We start from the raw sequence: 17,837 nt of genomic DNA on the forward strand, positions 1-17,837 counted from the left end.
AAGCATCTGAGATTTGCACCCTAAGTGTGAGAGAAGCAACATAAAGACCAGCAGGCTGCAAGTGGGAAAGGAAACTGAAATGCAACACAGATGCCCGTTATGATAACCAGAGGGCACTGACTTTTTCACCATCAAGTACATGAAAAAAAAAGGTAATCTACATGTACAGGAGTCAAATTCAGAGGTCAGATTCCCCATCAGAGGGAGGGGAAAAGTCAGCAGGCTGCTGAACTCCCATTGATACGTGGCTCCAGTAGACAATAGCACTGCAGCCTTACTGCTGACCATTGTCATGTTCCTACGTAATGGCTTTAAAACTGTCCCTGTACACAGCTCTGTCACCTCCTGAGATCACTTCCCCAGTTTGAAAGGGCTCAGACATGTCTGGAAGTGCACTGCAGCTAAGGACAGGAAATGCAGCGCCACAAACGCAGTCGCTGAAGGAGGGGTTCAGCCAAGGGATGAAATGTGAAAGCTACCTGTCTCCTATAACAACCCCAGACTTACAATTTCATTATTTTCCTGCTGCTTTCAGCTTAGGGAGAGTCAGAAGGCAGTAATATATTCAGCAAAGCTTAGAGACAAAGAAAGCCATTGCTGCTGGGTCCCCTTGCTCTTGAGAAAGGAGCTGCCCCTCCTATAACACCAACAGTTTTCCAGCTTTCACCTCTGTCATCTCAGGGTGAATTTGTTTAATTAGTCACCACACTGGTACAAAGCTCCCCAGTCTGCATGGAAAAATCAGTACTTAAACATAGTCACTGCAGAACCACCTCTTCCATCAAAGGAAGAATATTTCTGGCTCAACGGTCGACATTCCATTCAGGCCTTTCCTTTCCTGCATTCTTCCACCTTTTGACATCACTTTCTGACTGTGGCCAGTGATTTAACTGCATGAGTCACCCTGCTGCTATGATCTCCATAGGTTTACGCATTCCAGCTAAAGAAGACAATTAGACAAGTATTTCCAAGTTTACACTTTCACAAAATTACCTGCTGTTCACCTCAGAAACCTATGAGTATCAGCAAGCCTGCGTGCTTAAATCTCAAGGAATAGCATTACTGAGAATTGCAGTGCTGTGTAGCTTCAGTTAAACCCTTCAGCCAACCTACAGCCCATCCATAAAGTCTGTTATCAGCCAAACTTGTCATATGATCAAAGACCTGACAAATGCTTCCTCTCTGTAAAATTCCAACGACTTACATTAATTATTCCTTATCAAACAGGTTTTTTTCTATTCAGTTCTTTGGAATTTATCGGAGACAATGACCTCTGTTTAAAATTTCCTTACTTGTCACGTTAAATATTGGCTCCTTATTAGCACTTCTGAGATATCTCTAATAAATCTTGGGAAAAGCAGCAGGCCTAGCCAAACCTTTGATGCCAGTAACCGTTGCCTGTTGACTTCAAAGGACTCATGCCTGGCAGATGACGTTTTCCCATGAAACCTGGCAGGTCATCCCTAAGAAATGGCTTGTGAGTCCTCCTCTGCACCCCATCCCAGACCTCCCCTTCCCACTTCGCCTCCGCTTGCAGCACAGCAGTGTTTGAGATCATAGTTTTTCCAAGATTCTTTGCATTGTGATTAATGATTTGTTGCTGCTCTCCAAAAGGAATCTGAGCCCAGCCCGGCTTTGATCAAACCTCCCTCCAAGCCCTGCTATTGGAATCCACCCACAAACTCATGCAGCTTTGCCGCAGGGGAAACAGATTTCACAGATCTGGAGAACTGTTCAAATTTAAAATTTAAACAAAAAACAAAAAAGCAGTTTAAATCAGCAAACAAGTTAATCCAGATTAACTTTCCATGCATAAAGTACATTAACAATGCTTTGTTACTAACCAAGTGTTGACCAGAGCCAGGACGCTGCCAAACACTGAGGCTAATACAGACCACAGGCTCTAAAAGCAGCAGCTTTGATGCCCCATCCCTGGAGGTGTTTAAGACTGGGCTGGATGGGGCCCTGGACTGATGTAGTGCCTGATTTAGTGGTTAGCAACCCTGCCTGCAGGATGGGGTTGGGAAACAGGTGATCTCTGAGGTCCCTTCTAACCAAAGCCATTCTATGAATCCTATGATTCCAGAGCCAGTGCAAGAGCAGCACGCTCAGAGGAACCAGCGCAGATGAAATACCCCCCAGCAAGTTGATGGATAATACATGCAAACCTGCAATCAGCACTAAGCACATCATTAGCACTGCTGCTAAAAAGGAGCAATAAACTCTGGTTCCATTTTCCAGGTTTTTCTGGGGGAGGACAATGAAATCCTTGAAAAGCACAGTGCCATCAGCAGAATGCCTTCCAGACTTGTCCTAGCAAGAAGCTGCATATTCTGTGTGTCAGCTGCTTTGTAAATTATTCCCCAGGAATATGAAAATTTTACAACTACTTGCTCTCAGAATCACACCACTTAAACCGTGTTTATTTACCTCCTGAAATGTGAAGTTTGCTCCCCGGAAGAGCTGAGCTTTCACAGAGCTCTGACCCAGTGACAAAACCACAAGGACTGAATTTTTGTCATATTTTAATCCAGCGCCTGGCACAGTTCAGTGTTACTGCAGTACAAACAACAAGTTTTATTTAAATATCTTTCCCTCAATGGGAACCCTTCCTCTGTTCCATAAACTTGTAAACTTGGAAGCAAGGCAAAAATGCAGACATAATTTAAGCACTGCTGTCAACCAAATTGCTGACTTCTATCAGCAAATCACACCCACAGGAAAGGAGTTTGCTTCAATACGTCTCAGGTGCAGCCCTTTGTGCTTTGTTTTCAGGCACACCACGCTCAGCCTCCTCCAAGCTAACTGCTCAGAAGCTAAGAAATGAAGTGCCAGCACACAGCACCACGTGCAGCAGGTGACAAAATGCCTCACGACAGCTTTCTGTGGTCGATCAGGAGCTTTGCTGGGCAGTTACTTACTGTGTGAGAAGCGTTGCGTGATGGGGGTTCCTGGGTAAGGGTAAGTACGGCTCTCCCACTGAATGTTTCCTTCTTGCACTGCTTTGATAAAGCCATGATAACACTGATGGGCCACACCTAGAGAAAGACAAGATGTCAGCAGAATTTGGGGCATGTTAGGAACAAAATGTGTCTGCACGGTTGCACAAGCACATCCAGATCCAGCACATACAGCTCTAATAAGTGCATGACAGCCTTTGTAAGAAGCACTGAGCTTGGAGGAGCCAAAATAAATGAATTATCACGTTGATGTGTAGTGAGTAGCAGCATGATAGCAATTATTAAACAATCCTGCATTTAGATTTTAACTATGCTGGTAGAAATTCAGAGGATTTAAGAGGATAAACAGTTGCAGAAATCAGCAATCACTGAACTTATCTGCTACATTTCTGCTATGTGACACCTCACATTTCTCCCAATGTTTAACTGCCTACAAGAATCACAGCACTGAACTAGCTTCCCACTACTTTAAAACCTATTACCTTTCTGATACATCTTCTAGGTCCTTTTGTCTCACTCAGCTGCAACGCAAAGTTGCTGTCCCCAATCACACCCAAACTGCTGCTGCAAGCAAGCACACCTTTCTGCCCAGAGAGCATCTGCCCTTCCCTTAATGGACCTCTGAGGACACAAAGAACATGCAATAATGAACTGTGAAGAGAATGCATGCAGCTACCAGACAAGAATCCAAAAATAAATAAAAGAGGAGATATCAGAGATAAAAGGCAGCAAGTCTTTGTTGAAAGTTTTCCTTCTGCTTTCCAAGGCATGGATCTGGCTACTGGAGATGGCTCCAGCTCCTGTGCAGAGCAGGCCAGCACTCTAGCCACAGTTCATTCAGCACACAGAGTGCATATGACTGTGCTTGTACTGAGAAGTCAGAGGCTGGTTGCTGTGGGAAGAAAGTGGCCTGCTGCTGATTGACTGCAGCAGCTCAACAGATGCTCTGTGGCCACAGCATCTGCTCACCACTCAGCCACATCCCTGCTGCCTCAAAGTGCTCTGAGCAGGAACACGGGGAGAAAATGCAGCCCTTCATGCACGTGCAGCAAAGTACTGGTTCTGAGAAAGCACACAGAGCAAATTCTGCTTTTAGCTGCAGTGCCTGGGTGCTAGCAAAGGCTTTCACTGACCACATGTGGATCTGAGCTGGTCTGAGCCTTGCTGTGCCCTGGTGTCACAGGGCTGCAGCAGTCCTTGCTGGTGGCTGGGCACAGGCAACAAATGCACTTTGAGGCACCGGAACCTGCTGAGATTTTTCCCAGCAGTTTGCTCACTGCATGCCCTGTGCCAGGAACACCCCCAGCGAGCAATCACACTCCGGGATACACAGCAGGAAGTTTTGAAAAATGAAGCCGTGGGTCCTGCAGCAGCTGGTCCCCAAGAGACATGTGGGAAACCTAACTTGAACCATAGGGTTCAAAGCAGATGCATCCTGACAAACAGGAAAAATTAACCAGAAGAAAACAGATTGGGCATTTACCTCAAGTGACCTCTCTGCTTCGCAGGGCACAGGTTAGCAATATGCACTGTAAAAAACACTGCAGCTGCCCAGCACCACCCAGCAGGCTCCAGATGGATGATTCTGCAATGCCACAGGCTGCTCTTCCCTCTCCCTGCACTTCAGGGATGTTTCCCACAGCCTCTTTCGGGGTGACTCACCGGGTGCTGGCTCATTCCAGCTGCATCCTTCGCACCTCTGAAGGCTGCTTCAGGAACAAGGATGTGTGAGAAAGCAGCCACACAAGGCCACGGGTACTTGAAAACTTTTCAGCAAAAGGATGCAGATTGCTGAGCCAGCAGTCACAGAGCACTGCGCATTCACTGACCCAAAATGATGCCAAAGAAATGGTGCAATGCTTACTTGGGAAGAAGCTGTGTTTTTGTTCAAGCCTGTTGAACACTGGGCAAAGCAGAGAATCCCTGGAATCTGAGCAACACCTCACATGTGCAACAAGGCCACAATTGAGACATCACCCCACACACCTGCCAACTGTATGCAGAGCCAGGGGCAGAATGCAGACATTTCTCACTTGACACCTGTTCTGCATGTTCCAGAAGAAACAAGCTGTCCTAATGCAGCAACCTGATTAATTTCCCACAGATCCAGCCATGGTTTTTCCCTCAAACTGCCTGTTTTTATGAAGCTTGCTCTCAAAACTTGCATGGCCAGCAGTCTAAGGTAGCAGAAATCACCCAGTGCATCCAGAACACTGGGAGCTAACAAGCAGAGTTTGCACAAGGATGCAAGTAAAACTATTTGTTGTATCACATCTGTATAGCATTAAAATATCCCCATAAGGCTTCAGAATTAATGCTGCACAGAAGCACAGTGAAGCATTTGTGTCTCACAGCTACCCTTTCAGAAAATCTGAATATGTAGATCTGTATTAATGTAGATGCAGCTTATACTTTGCCACTTATCTTCAGCAGAGCTGTAAGAATCAGACACTGTTTGGTTTCCAACCAAAAGCATAACCTTTGGGAATGTAATTACTGAGCAAGCTGCAGACAGTGCACAACTGCAGCCACATGAGACATGGGATGCTGGGAATGGAAGTCTGCTGTGCACGTGCCAGGGAAGAAGGCTGAATGCAGGGTCAACGTTAGCAGCATACAGGTAGTGCTCAAAAGCAGCAATCAGTGAGCAACTTTATTGTAGGGGGTTTAGGGTTTTGCTTTTTCCTACTTCAAAAGAGAATACCCAGCTCTGTTCTGCAGCACCAGAGCTACCAGCAATGCTTCAGCGAGGGAATCAACAGTGCCAGCTGTTTTGAGACACTTTGCTGAAATAAAGTTTCTGAGTTCAAGTGGAAAACAACAGGTGAGTCTAAAGCGAAACACAGAGGAGCTGGAACACAAATCCATGTTCCAACCATTACAAGAAATGCATTCTCACTACAGCTGTTTGTACCTTTGATTAGTCGATACCACTGTTTGCAGACAAGGGCAGCAGTTTTGTGCTCCTGATAGGGGGAAAGGAAGGACAGGATATACTCCAAAACTTCCTCGGGGAGCTCCAACATGGATCTGTTATGCCTGGGCTCCTCCACCTCCAGCTCAGCACGCGGCTCCTCATCTTGCTCCATTGTCCCCTCGACCACAGCTTCTTCTGGATCCACGGCCATGAAACTGTCATCTTCACTGTCTGAGGAGCTGGCCATGGCATTCCACTTCACAGCTTCAAGTGGGGAAAAAAAGACAACACTGAGGTCACCAAAAGAAACCCAACAGCATCAGAAATATAAACTGTGCGCTACGTGCAAACCCTGCACGTCGCTCTACACAAAGCACTGTATCAGAAAGCTCCAAAGCAAGGACGTGGTTTTTGCAGGGCTCTGAAGCAGGCTGCACACCTCTTCAGAATGAGCTCACAACCAAGCCTCCTCTGCATGTGGACAAAAGGCTCCAAACAAATGCTCAACCACCACCATCACCAAAGCAAGGAGACTCACCTCTGCTGGGGCAGCAAACACACCTCAGAGTGGCTAAGATTGGAAAAGACCACTAAGATCATCTAGTGCAACACAACCACTGCAATCCAATCATGTCTGGCCAGTGAGCAGGACTGACTGCTGGTGACAAGCTGAAATATTGAATCTCCAGCTATAAAGGACATGTAACATTACTGGGTAACAATGACAGAACTATAAAGTGAAGGAAATCCATCTTAAAGAGCAGCTGCATGCAGTTTGACTCCCTGGATGGTTTATAGGCTGTGACCACCAAACCCACGGCAGCTGCTGCAAAGCAAAGCCCCAGACCCTATTTTCTAAGAAATAACCCCACATTTCAGGAAGAGGTGCTGGTTTTGCCTTCCAACTCACTCTGACAACTAATTCACCACCAGAAGAATGGCAGTAGGCAGCATCACTCCACTTTTGGCAGCTTCCCTGATGAAGCAGCTTCAGAAAATCCCGGGGCTGTCAACCTTCAGCAGAAACCAAGTTCAAATTAAACTTCCAGTTACTGTGCTAGCAGATGCTCTGCAAGTTTTCCAGTGTCAGAAATCCTTCTTAGGGTCAATGCTATGACAAAGAGAGCCTGAAACCAAAACACTCAGACAAAAGTGCTGCTCCCATCAGTAAACTGCATTATGCAGCAGATGATTTACAAATTCCCAAAGATTAAGGAAAACAAAGAGAGTTGCATTAAAAACAAATTAACAAAACAAAAAATACAGTGAGTTGGATCCTTTCCAAACTAGAGCATCAATAGTCAGCAAGCACAGGTAATCATTTCCAGCTTTATGCAGTGCTGCAGGCAAGCAAAGGCTTCCAGCTTCACAGCCCTGAGTCATGCCCAAACTGGGGGAAGCAAAAGCCTTACAGCTAGGAAACCAGAGCAGCAGATGGGGAACAGAAAGCACCTGACACCCTAGAAGTGTTATGTGCTGGAAAAGCAAACAGGAACACAACCAGACCAGGTACAATGGGACACCTGGGGGTGACAAAGCTGAACATAAGTCTTGGCTCAACAGGTTCACACAAGAAATCCGTTGTTGTAAAGGTTCAGAAGCAAAGATGATGGTGGTGTGCATTTCCCATAACATGCAAAACCTACTGGAGGATGTCAGCTGAGAAGTGCAAGAATGGATGCCCTCCTAGAAAAGGCTTTTTTTTTCCCCTTCAACTATAAATAACCCAATTATCAAATCCTGATTTCAATCCTCTGGAGCTCCAGCACACAGAATAATCACAGGCACAGATCTTACTGCAAGATCTGGAGGAAGACAAGCTGTGTGCAAGCAGCTCAGATTGTAGGAGAGCACCTGCTTTGCCAAGGCAGGAGCTGCAGGAAGCCTGCTGGTGTTCTCTGTGATCTGCAGGCATCTGTGCATCCCTGCAGGTGCAGAAGTTCCAGGCAGCCTTGCCTGGTCTCCCACGCTTGCAGGAGGTGGACAAGCCCTGTGTCTGATGGAGCTGCTTAGCTGTGAAAGGCTTCCCTAAGAAAGAAGATAAGGAAACAAACCTGGACCTGCAGAGATGGTTTTTATCCTTCCTGGGATGCCACACGTGCCAGCATCGATACCAGCGGTCTGAAAGGATGGAGATTACAGCAAACAGCACCCACAGGCAGAGTGTATGACACCACGATTAAAATCAGCCCAACTCTGCTTCCCAGCACAGCTTCCTGCTGGGCACATCTCTCCCAGACATCTTTTTTGTAATGCTCATTAAATACACATATGCAATCCCAACATTCTTGCTGCAAAATTACAGGAAGCTGGCTGAAGAGGAAGCTGGCAGGGCATCGGGATGGCAGCCTGTTCTCTGGAGAGCAAGGAAATTCCTCTGCCTTCCTTTAACTGAAATGAAAACGACTGCAGAGCGTTCAGGACTTCATTACAGCTTTACCAGACCACTTGATATCATTATACCCAAATGCATCCAATTAGCTAGATCCTCATTTCCTAAGCATCTGAGCATAACAAATAACCGTCCTCCAAGTTCACACCACAACGTGCCATTTTTTATCAGGAGAACAAGATTAGTAATGAATTCAGCTCCCAGCAGACAAGGGGAAGGGATATTTGGGCACCAAGCTTCACCTGCCATGGATGTGGATCTTGTTTACAGGCCGTGAGACCAGGGAGCTGGGAATGACCCCAGATTGCAACACTCACCTTCCTCAGTGATGGCAAAAGCCTTGTGCTGTAACCTTGCCCCAGTGCCTTAAAGCAAAAAGGCCACAAAGCTCAAACACCCCACCAGCTCCTACTGACAATGAATCAGCACATCCACAGGAGAAAATCCCATGTCAGTAGCTGTGCTAGCTGTCCCAAAGGCAGAGCAGCTCTCCAGATGCTCTCTGTTTGTGCTGAGCTGGGACAGCAGCTTCTACACAGACTAAGATTAATATCTAAGCAACACCAGCACTGAAAAAGCAGCAAAGTGATTTGCACAGCTGTGTCTCATCAAAAAGCACGTGCAATTTGATTCACTTGTCAGTGAATCATCCCACAGCCCTGCTCTGCTTTGACTGATCGTTACGAAGTGCCCCAAAGCATCACCCCGTGCTTTGCACCTTACAGCCCCCCCAGCCCAGAGCAGAGCCCTTACACTGCAGGAGGACAGATGTCTCAGAGCATTTAAAAGTCAGCCTAAAGCCTTAGCAAATGATCTCAACTGCTTAAAATAATGCATACAGAAACACTCAAAGGGCGATCGAAGCCAAGCTCCGCCAGCACCGATCCCATTTGTCTGACTGATCCTAAGAGCTGCTACCCTGCCAGCTGGCAAAACATTTTATAACTCTTTTCCTCCTCTCTGTGCACTTCAATACCCCTTCCCTCCCCTCCTGAATCTACTTAAGAACCTGCTATTTATTCTGCTAAAATAATTAGCCACTGCAGAGGAACAGACAGAGAAGAAATGTGAAGAAAACTGCCAAGTGAAAACAGCCCCCAAAACGTGGCTGCAGAAGGGAGCAAGAACTCTGCTCATGCAAAACCTCTCCTGACACAGCAAGGTTTCCCTACCTGCAGGCATCACTCCTGGTCCCACAGACCCCAACTCACAGGCGTGGGTTGCATTGGTGGTTCCCATCCTGAGATCCCTCCTCCTCTGCTCAGCTGTCATAGAAGTGCCTGAACCCGCAGAGCTTTTGACAACTTCTTTTTATAAAGTCAACAGATTTTAGGAAAAGAAAATCCTCCAAAGGGAAAGCTGCTGAATGAAAACAAGCTCTTGAATGAAAACAAGCAGTCATGCAATAGTACTGAGTCACAGCGCGTTACTCAGAAGGGAATGCTCATTTTCACATGCCACAAAGAACTCGTTATCCAAACATAATTGTAGAAGCTACGTTCTCACTTGGGAAAAAAAAAATCAAGGTGTGTGTTAAATGGCCCAGCCCTGGCTGACTGCTTTGGTTGGAAGGAGAAAGGGACTCAGCAGAACATTTAATTGCGCTTGGCAATCAGTAGCTACAGGGTTAATTTAGGGGTGGAAGGCCCAACCTGCTACAGACACTTCCTCATATTTTGCAAGTGCCTGTTCTGCTTGTCACCAGCCCCAGCAGCACAGCAGAGCTGTGTTTAAGGAGACACGAAGAGCATTTGGGCTTATTTGCTTAGCCAGTCCAACACAAGGCTCTGAGGGCTCCTAGCAGCCATGCCACCAAGGGCTCAGATGGCAGCTTCCCTCCCTTCTGCCAACACCACTCACCCCACAGCAGCCACCAGCCCTGCTTCAACTGATTAACAGTACCAGCAGTGTTAATTGCCTGTGATTTGGGGTAGGGATATCACTGTGTTCTGCCAGCACCAAGCACTGAGCATTAAATAACACACTGCTTCCAGCCCTCAGACACTCGCACCAGTGAGAGCCGACTTGCTTGAAAATCAATTGCCAGGCAAGTTCAGCACGGTGGGGGAAAAATAGAACACAGATTTTAGGCCAAAAACAAAAAGGCTGTGGGAAACAGAACAATGAGCAATATCCTGCCTGCACTGCTCCACGAGCATCTGACCTAACATGGCAGTGCTGGAAGGATGAATGAGCGAGACCTTGCAGACACCTGCACCAACCTTTGCTTTTCATCCCCACTAAACAGGCAGTTCCCAGCTCTTTGAAGCTCTGCCTTTCCCCTTCAGATGCTTTTCAACAGGAAATTGTCTTTTCCTCCATATAAGACTTCAGCTCTAAAGAGAGACGTTTCCTAAATTCCATCTGCAAGTTGCAAAATGCCAATCTCTCCCTCTTGACGCCACCACCCTGCCTGGCAAACCAGTGCTGTTGCAAGCCTGCATGCAAATCCAACATTATGCTGCCTAAGCCATCTTCCTACAGAAGTAAAGCCCTGAAAGTGATGAAGAAAACCTGAGGTTCATTCTGGATTTTAACCTAAACAGAACATGTTGTGTACACTTCTCACTTTGCACGTGAATGAGAGGAAACAGTGCTGTTCAATTACAGCACGCTTCAAGTGAACGCAGTCAAACGTGTCACTAGAATCTGTTAATGGGATAAACAGAAGGAAACCAGAAGCATCAGAGTTGGCTTAAAAGCTTAATAAAATGCTCATCAATCATGAACCAGACCAAAGGCAAAAGCACCAGGGCCAAACCTCACTGCAGAAAGCCGTTAAGTAAGAGGAGAACTCAAGTATCCCATCTTCAAAAAGCCAAAGGCACTCACAGCAAAAGTGACTGAAGGTTTTCTTTTGCTGGTCTTATTAACCTGAAACTAGTTCAAGCTGCAGAAACCCTGCTGAAAGCTGTGAGAAGGGAGAGATGGCTGGAAAAGCACAGAAGCAGCTGCTGGAGTTCATGCATGTTGGCCAACCAACCCCACATTTAACCATGCTGGGCATTAAACACAGTTAACCCTTGGTTAAAAGGCAATCCAGCCCTCTATATCCCACCCTTTGATACAAAATGCAGGCTGCTGCTTGCACACCTCCACCTCTGACATCTCAGCAACACAGCATCCCTTCATCCCAGCCAAAAACCAGAACATTGATACCGATCCCAGCTGGGCTCCAGGCACTCCGTGAGCACCCCAGTAACCTCAACCCAAATTGGGCCACTTTAGAAAACTGTCCTGCTTGGTTGCAGTGATCAGCTGCACTACCTGTGTCCAGGTTTGCTCTTAATTCTCTAACCAAAATCATCCTAAACTTGTGAAGAAGTGCTGTTTTACGCTCATGTACTCCCTCTGCTGGCTCCCTGCAAGCCATCAATTTCATTAATTCTCACCTCAGGATTTTCCAGTTATAAAAACGAACTTCAAACTGAAGGCAAATTGGCTAGCCAGAAAGTAAGAACGATCCCAAAGCAAGCAAACAACAGGCTCTGAGACTTGAAAATGCATCCTAAGATCATACAGGAAAACGTGCCATATCACACACTGCCTGAGGATTCATCAGCACAGACAAAGCCACCCAACACACGATGCTCAAGACTTATCCAGAAGTGCCTGCAATGATTCCTCAGCAAAAAAAACCTTGCTTGATAATGGCCATGAACAGATATTGGGAGTAAGTGCCATCTCCCTGCTTTCTTAAGACAGTTCAGGAGCTCACAGGCAGTGCCTGTAGAACTGCTGCTAAATCAATTATTTAGAAGAAAGCCTTAAAAACAGCACAGTGCTGCCTCCCTTCTCTTGACATCCCTTAAAAGCTACCAAACCTTGAACACTGCTCAGCCTGTACACACATTTCATACACAGATTTTGGACAAACATACACCTGGGCCATTAGGAAAACACACCTAAAAACCAATTGTGTTTCGAATGTATGAAAAATAAGCCTGAAAACACAACAGAAGCATCACTTCTGTATTTCAAGACATCTAGAAGCCCACTTCTATGCCTCAAGTACCCCAAAAAACCTGTGCAGGACAATGGGAATGCTGGTGAAGGCAAGGTTTGCTGCAGGGCAACCCATTGAGCAGATGCTCGCGTGCCAACCTCTGGTGCCCCCCATGTGCTCTCTGTCAGAGAAATGGAAGGATTTCATGTTTGCACAGAGCAAAGCTGCCCTGCAGCCTAATTGCACAAAGCACAGCGTTCCTCTGCTCACTAAGAAATGAAGAAACGAGCAGCCCTGAGACATCACTGGAGCGAAGATGAGCTCAGTGGTACTGACTTCCAGGCCAATAAAAGGATGCTCTGGATCTGCCACATATTACTGCAGGCTCAATGGCCAAGGTTTAATTTAAAATCAATATCCGCAGCTTTCAGCCCTGCTGCTGACTGCACAGGAGCATGCTGATGCAGTGCTGTCATCACTGCTAGCACGCAGGGGCTGAGGACATCCAACAGCACTGAGCAACGCTCACCTCCTGCAGCTCCTGAGATGAGCTACCTGGCCATGCCATGCACTGCTGTGAGACTCAGCAAATCAAGTCTGTTCACCAAGGCTTAGAAATACCACGTTGGAAATTCTAAGAAAAAAGACAAGAAATAGATGCCTCATGCACCTTTACAACCCAAAATGCAAGGAACTCGTGATGGCAACTCACCCCGACCCCCCTGCTGCAGACCTCCTACCTCACACCCCAAACAGCCCGGCTTCCCCCAGCCCACATTTGCAGAATGGGCCACTGCTGCTCCCAAAGGCTTTTTTCCCCCTGTTGCAACAGGGAAAAAACAGGCAGCCTAAAGACAAATGCAGGAAGGGTATGCATTCAAAGTGACAGATTAAAGGTGGCAGCTCGACGGACACACGAGGAACTGGATTCAGTAATTTTAGCTCCATATGGTACAAAAGTGGCTGCTGCTCTTTGGATTTCTCATTTGTTTCTGGCACAACTGTGATGATATTGCACTCGCTTCACATCTGGTGACACCAGCAGAAACTGGAACGAGACGAAACCAACACGAGCAGAAGGAGAAAGTATGAGCTGCTTCTACAAAAAAACTCCATGGACTCACTTAAAACCCTCAGAACCCCAAAGTAGGTTAAACTCAGCACAGCACAGAACTGGAAGAAGCCAGACAAGCATTTCAAAACAATTCTAAAACATAGGAAGAGATACAGCCTGTTGGAGCCACAAACAGTGGACAAGAGGGGAAAAAGTGAATGCTTGTTGTTTAATTCACAGATATCTCAGTAGGTGTTTAACTAGCAAAGATAAATATTTTTAAAATTGCCATAGAAATGGGGAAGTGAACACGCTCTGCAGCACAATCCAAAGCGAATTAATTGAGGCTCTAGGAGAACATGTGCAGCTCCCAAAATAGCAAGCTCCTGAAGGCAAGAACTGCATTTTTACATCTTGCACAATCCCAAGTTTCCAGCCGCAGTTTTCGACACATCCATGTCACCCTGCTCTTCTTTTATCTAAGGCATAAGCAAGTTTGAAAGGGATTTTGACTTGAGTTTCAAAGCACGACAGGAAGCAGGAGAAATCTGAGTAGCACGCAGTCCTCATGTCAAGAACACACCCTGAAAGGGGCTCGCATCCAGAGCAACACTCACCCAGCACATCACCAGATCCTCTTCCCAAAGGCTTTTACCAGGGCTTGGACCAAACCTGCGGGCTCTGATGTCTCCCACAAGCAGCTATGCCTCAACCTACACCTTGATTCAAAGCAAAGGGCTTCTGGTTCATCTGTGCTCAACCTTCTAAACGTGTAAGGGCAAAGCCTGAATCGATGTCGTACAATAAAGCCTAAATACACAGGGAAAAGAACTTCCCTCGGATGCACAGCTCTGTTTACACAGAAAGTGGGAACCCTTTTCCAGACATGCTCAGTCACATCCTGTGGAAATGGCTCAAGTTGGCAGCAAGGAGAGCAGGCTGAGCTGCAGCCCCACAGCCCTTGGAAGCCCTGAAAATGTGCATTTAAAAATCAGTTGTGTGCTGGGAAAGCACAGGGAACCGAGCAGCCCTGTCTCCACATGAAGCATTCTCGGGTTTCTCCAGCAGCCAAATGGAGAAAATTGAAGCCCCAGTGACTACAGGCTCCAGTGAGCTCTGTTTTCAAGTTCCACGTGCTGCTGTAGATGAGAATAAAGCAACACATGCAAAGAAGTGCAATAACACAACTGTGCTGTATGCTGCTTTTCACTCCCAAGCTCTTCACGAAGAATTTCACTTGCCACTGTGGAAAAACTGCTGCTTGGGTGGAGCCACCTATCAGATAACTATCAGGTGACACAAGAAGAAAAACATACAGACATCTTCGCTATGCAAAATCACCCAGGATTTGTTCAGGCTACCTGCACTGGAGAAATTCAAGGAGATTTCCCCAGGGAACACAGCCTAAGGGAAAGCAGCAGCATTTTCCCCCTGCTCCAGCACGAGAGTAAGGAAAAGGAAGAAGAAAGGAGCACTAAGGAATAAGGAAAAGGGAGAATAGCTGTAAAGTTGGGAGAGACTCACTGCTAACACCTGGCTCAGGGGTTTGGTTCTCCAGAAGGGCAAATTCCCTGAGCCCAGGCTGGAACTGCTTGGCATGTTTGTGAGGACACTGCAGCATCATCAGCAGTCCAGGGCTTTGCAAGGCCACCTGCAATGCAATGTATTGATCCAGGCTCCAGGATGCCAGTGATGACTGGAGGTGGCTGCTCTGTCATTACACTCAGGTTCCAAATTTAGGTCAGCAGCATCTCAGATGTAATGCGTTTTAAGCAGGTTCACAGCCCTGTAGTATAAAGGGGAAGAATTCTACCAAGATCAAAGCTATGTGTCCACACACATAGTTACAACTGCCAAAGCTCTTCCAGCTGTAGCATAAGTCTCACTACCAATAATTAAATCCATATGAATACAAATGACAGCCCCAGCACTCAGTGGGTTATCTTACAAACACAAAACAGCCCTAGCTTACACCATACTACAGATGCATTTCAGCTGAACAAGGCTTCCCCGACTTCTCTTTTGTTCTGCCTCTCAACACGAATTAAGTTTGGCTTACAGCTTCTAGAAATGCAAAGCCTGAGCTCCGAAACCTGGAGCAGGGCCCTTCCCTCGTAGGGACACTGTGACCAAGAATAGTCTTTGCAACACCAGGAGAGATCAGCAGCGAGACAATGGGGAGCCACACGGAGCTGAAGCTGCCTCCACGGAAGGGACTCGGAGCACAACACAAACAAGCCACGAAGCGAGGTGTGAGCTGCCCAGCATAGGAATTCACGGTTATTTACTGCTCTGGGAGCCCGGCTGAGGCTCACCTTTGTGTTGGCACCGATAAAACTCAGTGCCCCTCGGGGGACAGGGGACAACACAGCACAGCTCAGCATCAACCGACCGTCATTTTGGGGAGGGGAGAAGCCGGGCTGCGGATCCCCAAAGGAGCCCAGCAATCAACGAGGGGCTGAGGATGGAGACCTCAACACAGCGACGACACCCCGAGAAATGGAGGCTCTGCCCTAATTACCCCTCCCTAAATAAAGGGACGCCGACCCGGCCGGGCTCGGCCCACACAGGTCCCTCATGGAGAGGTCGGCCCCACACGGGGTCCTCACGCTCGACCACCGCCCCCCGCAGGGCCCGGCCCGCCTCAAGGGGCCGCTCCCCGAGGAGGAGCCGCTCCCGCCCTGCCGTCGCTGCTCACCTGCTGGGCCGGGCCTAGGCCGGGCCGAGCCGAGCCCTCACGGCAGCCGGTGCCAGAGCCGCCGCGTCGCCCCGGTGACGGCTCGCACCGGCGCCGCCATCTTCCCTCAGCGCCGCGGCAGCCGCCGCTCTGGCCGCGGCGGAGAGGATACTACGCATGCGCCACCCGGCCCTGTCTCACGTGATCACGGAATAAGGAGGAGCAAATAATCACGTGGGGGCTTGTTGCCATCTTGGGAAGGTCAAACCGCACGGCAGTGAGGTTTCTGTGGTGGGAGCAGGTTGCCATGTTGAATGTGTTTCAAGGGAGGGCGTGAGCCGTCTCGCCGCCATGTTGGGAGGGGAGGCAGGGTGAGGCCGCCATGTTGGGAGAGGAGGGCAGTTGTGAGGAAAAAGTGGAAGGCTGTTTCTTGGGCTGTGGCCCTGTGCAAGGCCTGGCAGAGCACCAGCTGCTGGAGAACACAGCTTCAGTTTCCCTTTGGAAAAAGCCAGAGGATGGGTAAGAACAGCCTGACGATGCAACCTTTCCTCCCATCCTTATGCAGCTCCAAATCTCCTGTCTGACCCCCAGGGTTGTCCCCACCCAGGCTTTCAGGTTTCAGCCAAAAGAGCAGAGATTTGAGGATGAGGACATCAGTGAGAGCTGCCGCGGGGCCATATGTGCTACTCTTGCTTCTTCGGATAGCATCCCTCAGCAAAACTACCGAGAGGATTCCAAATGTGCCCTTCTCTGCCTTCAAGATGCCAGAGGAAAGGAAGGCTGCTATGGGGCAGGAGCCAGGGCTCACCACAGTCTGTGTATTTCTCTTCTTGAAGTTTGTAGGAAGATACCTGGTATCTGCTAGCAAGCCACAGCTCATAGATGGGGTGCCTATCTGGTGCATTGAGGAAGTTTACAGGATTAAGGTAGAAAGGAAAGCTGCTCTAATACACTGAGCCTTGCTATTTTAGAGTGCTGGGAAGAGGCACTGAAGTCTGTAGCGTGTGGATCTATGCTCTGCAGAGCTGATCCCTGTACGTTTGTGTTTTTCAAAGCCGGGAGTGGTGTGTGAGCATGTGAAGGGTGGGACAAACAGCTCAGCTTTGAAGGAAGCCTCATCAATTCAAGATGGATATTAGGAAAAATTTATTCTCAGAAAGAGTAGTGATGCATTGGAACAGGCTGCCCAGGAAGGTGTTGAGTCACCTTCCTTAGAGGTGTTCAAGGAATGCGGAGATGTGGCACTGAAGGATGTGATTCGGTGGGCATGGTAGGGATGGCTTGATGGTTGGACTTGGTTATATTAGAGGTCTTAATGATTTGATGATTCTAGTGAGTCTTTAGCGAGAACTGAAGGCTTTGTGTTGAAGCTATCCCTCCTGCTGCTCAGGATGATGCAAGCACTGAGAGGGTTGAGATGTAAAGTGAGATTAGTAAGGATGACAGAATGACACAGAGGCCCTTCAGTGAGTTTCTTCAGCACCCAAACAAACCCCGATCAAAGCTATCCTCCGGCCAGGGGCTTTGCCAGGCTTTGAAAGTGCTGTGACGGGAGCAGCCACAACCCCTCTGCTGGACTGAGTGCAGGCGTTGCAGTGAGAGGTAAACCCTGCTAAAACTTGGGTTCATGCTCCGCCCAGAGGGTGACGCGTGTGTTATACGTCCTTCTCCCTACCGCCGGTCCTCCCGCCGCTAGGAGGGGCCAGCGCGCTGCCCTCCCCGCCGCATGCCCTCCCCGCCGCACGTGGCTTCCCGCAGCTGGCCACCACGCATGCGCACCGGCTCACCGTCCCCGAGGTCGCCCGCTCCCTCTTAGCGCGCAGGCGCAGCAGGCGCGCCGTGATTGGCAGAGGCTGTATCCGCGCAGGCGCACGGAGGAAGGGGGCGGGGC

At 48.2% G+C, this 17,837-nt stretch overlaps 1 protein-coding gene across 1 annotated transcript in view; it reads right to left on the reverse strand.

Annotated features, from left to right (window-relative positions):
- Positions 1-16,110, reverse strand: part of FBXO42 (F-box protein 42) — a 39,256-nt gene extending 23,146 nt beyond the window's left edge. The window contains exons 1-3 of the mRNA XM_048967682.1: positions 15,968-16,110; positions 5,875-6,141; positions 2,922-3,038 (exon numbers count right to left, since the gene is read on the reverse strand). Of these exons, the coding sequence (XP_048823639.1) occupies positions 2,922-3,038; positions 5,875-6,124 (367 nt within the window). The 5' untranslated portion in view covers positions 6,125-6,141; positions 15,968-16,110. The remainder of the gene's footprint in view (positions 1-2,921; positions 3,039-5,874; positions 6,142-15,967) is intronic.
- Between the last annotated feature and the right edge of the window lie 1,727 nt (positions 16,111-17,837).

Source organism: Lagopus muta, chromosome 21 (assembly GCF_023343835.1).
Source record: "Lagopus muta isolate bLagMut1 chromosome 21, bLagMut1 primary, whole genome shotgun sequence".
NCBI lineage: Eukaryota > Metazoa > Chordata > Aves > Galliformes > Phasianidae > Lagopus > Lagopus muta.